The 1,479-nt window shown below is 52.9% G+C and overlaps 1 protein-coding gene across 1 annotated transcript in view; it reads left to right on the forward strand.

Annotated features, from left to right (window-relative positions):
* Positions 1 to 294: 294 nt before the first annotated feature.
* Positions 295 to 1,479, forward strand: part of RGS16 (regulator of G-protein signaling 16) — a gene marked incomplete at its 5' end in the record, with an annotated part of 2,836 nt that continues 1,651 nt past the window's right edge. Inside the window, 2 exons of the mRNA XM_009078342.1 lie at positions 295 to 427; positions 1,118 to 1,179. Coding sequence (XP_009076590.1) covers positions 295 to 427; positions 1,118 to 1,179 — 195 coding nt within the window. The remainder of the gene's footprint in view (positions 428 to 1,117; positions 1,180 to 1,479) is intronic.

Below are 1,479 nucleotides of genomic sequence, written 5' to 3' on the forward strand. Positions count from 1 at the left end.
AGTGGAGGCTCCAGCTGGACACTCAGCAGCTGCTCTGCTACCCGCCCCAGAGGAAAAAGCTAGTCGTGCTTTATATTTCATGTGGCTCTACCTGGGAAGCAAGTGGGAGAAAACAGTTCCCCAGGCTGAATACACTGCTGAGCATGGTTGCCAGGGAGCAGAAAAAGCAGGTGGGGAGCATTTATTTCATACGTCGGAAAGCAAAAAGAAGCAGCTGAAGCTGTGGAGTGAGGGCTAACCCCTTAGCCTGTGGTGAGGTGAGGGGGTGATGGCAGCAGCAGTCCCATGGTCCAGCAATCCCACCTGTTGCCTTCCTCCCTTCCAGAGCCAAGGATCTGAAAACCCGTTTAGGGATTCTGCTTCACAAACCAGAGCTGGGACACAGGATTGGGACCTCCAGCAAGCTGCAGCTGGGCTCCAGGCGGAGGTAAGTCAACAGTGCTGTCTCCTAGGTTCAGTCTGGGACAGGTCCCCATGGACCAGGCTGTCCTGAGGGATGCTCCTGCCCATCTGCGCAGCAGAGAGCAGAGAGCACAGCTCCCCCTCCCCATAGTCCCACCCAGGCAGGCCAGGAAGGCGGATCACTTCCCAGCTCCACCGGTTATAAAATCAGATGGGGAACTGATGCTCTGGCATTAGGCACAGAGAGCAGGGTCCTAGCAATAGGCAAGAAACCTGTAAGGATCCCACAATTTCTGGGGTGTCAGACCAGTGCCTGGGTCCTCTGGGGAATGCAGGCAGCATTAAAGACAAAATACTGAGTATTACTGCCAAAGGCAGGGTGTCTTCTTACTGAGGAGGATCTGCTGGGCTTGTACCGGCAGAAAAAAGGCTCTTCTGAGCATCCTCTAGAGAAGATCCTGATCAAAGCTACCCTATGGAGCTGAGGTCTGGTGAGCCATCGGGGAAGGTAAAAGAGAGGGAGAAAGGAAAGAGAGCCCACAGGTAATGGATACTGGCCCTTTGCTTTGGTTTCCTGCTGAGTGCTGCTGCCTTCCTTCTTTCGCTATCTCTTGTTAATGGAGCCGCACAACTGGAGTGCTCCCATGCTTCACCACGGGGCAGAAGAAATGTTGTTGGTGGGACAGTGAGCCTTACATCCTTTTGTCTTTTCCAGAGACTCTTCACGAGAGGTACTGGAATGGAGGGAGTCCTTCGACCAGCTCCTGAAGAGCAAAAGTGAGTAGCATCTTGTTTTCTCCTCTTGGTGAGAGCGTGTAGCACAAATATACTCCCAGTGAGCTGTATGCCTGAAGCTGGTGTATGAGGAAACCTTGTCTCCTCCTTCAAAGATGGTTTAGGGTTTAGAAAGAGGTCCCTTTCCTGCCCAGATAGAGTGGATGCCCAGGGCTCATTGCCTGGCTTGTGAAGCTGTACCCTTTCTTTCTGGCTGGGTGCTTTTGTGCTGTCTCACAACACTTTGCTGCTGCCTTGGGAGAAAAGCATCACTGTGGGCATCCCATGTGGAGCAGTCTGTCA

This window comes from Acanthisitta chloris, unplaced genomic scaffold, assembly GCF_000695815.1.
Source record: "Acanthisitta chloris isolate BGI_N310 unplaced genomic scaffold, ASM69581v1 scaffold8937, whole genome shotgun sequence".
NCBI lineage: Eukaryota > Metazoa > Chordata > Aves > Passeriformes > Acanthisittidae > Acanthisitta > Acanthisitta chloris.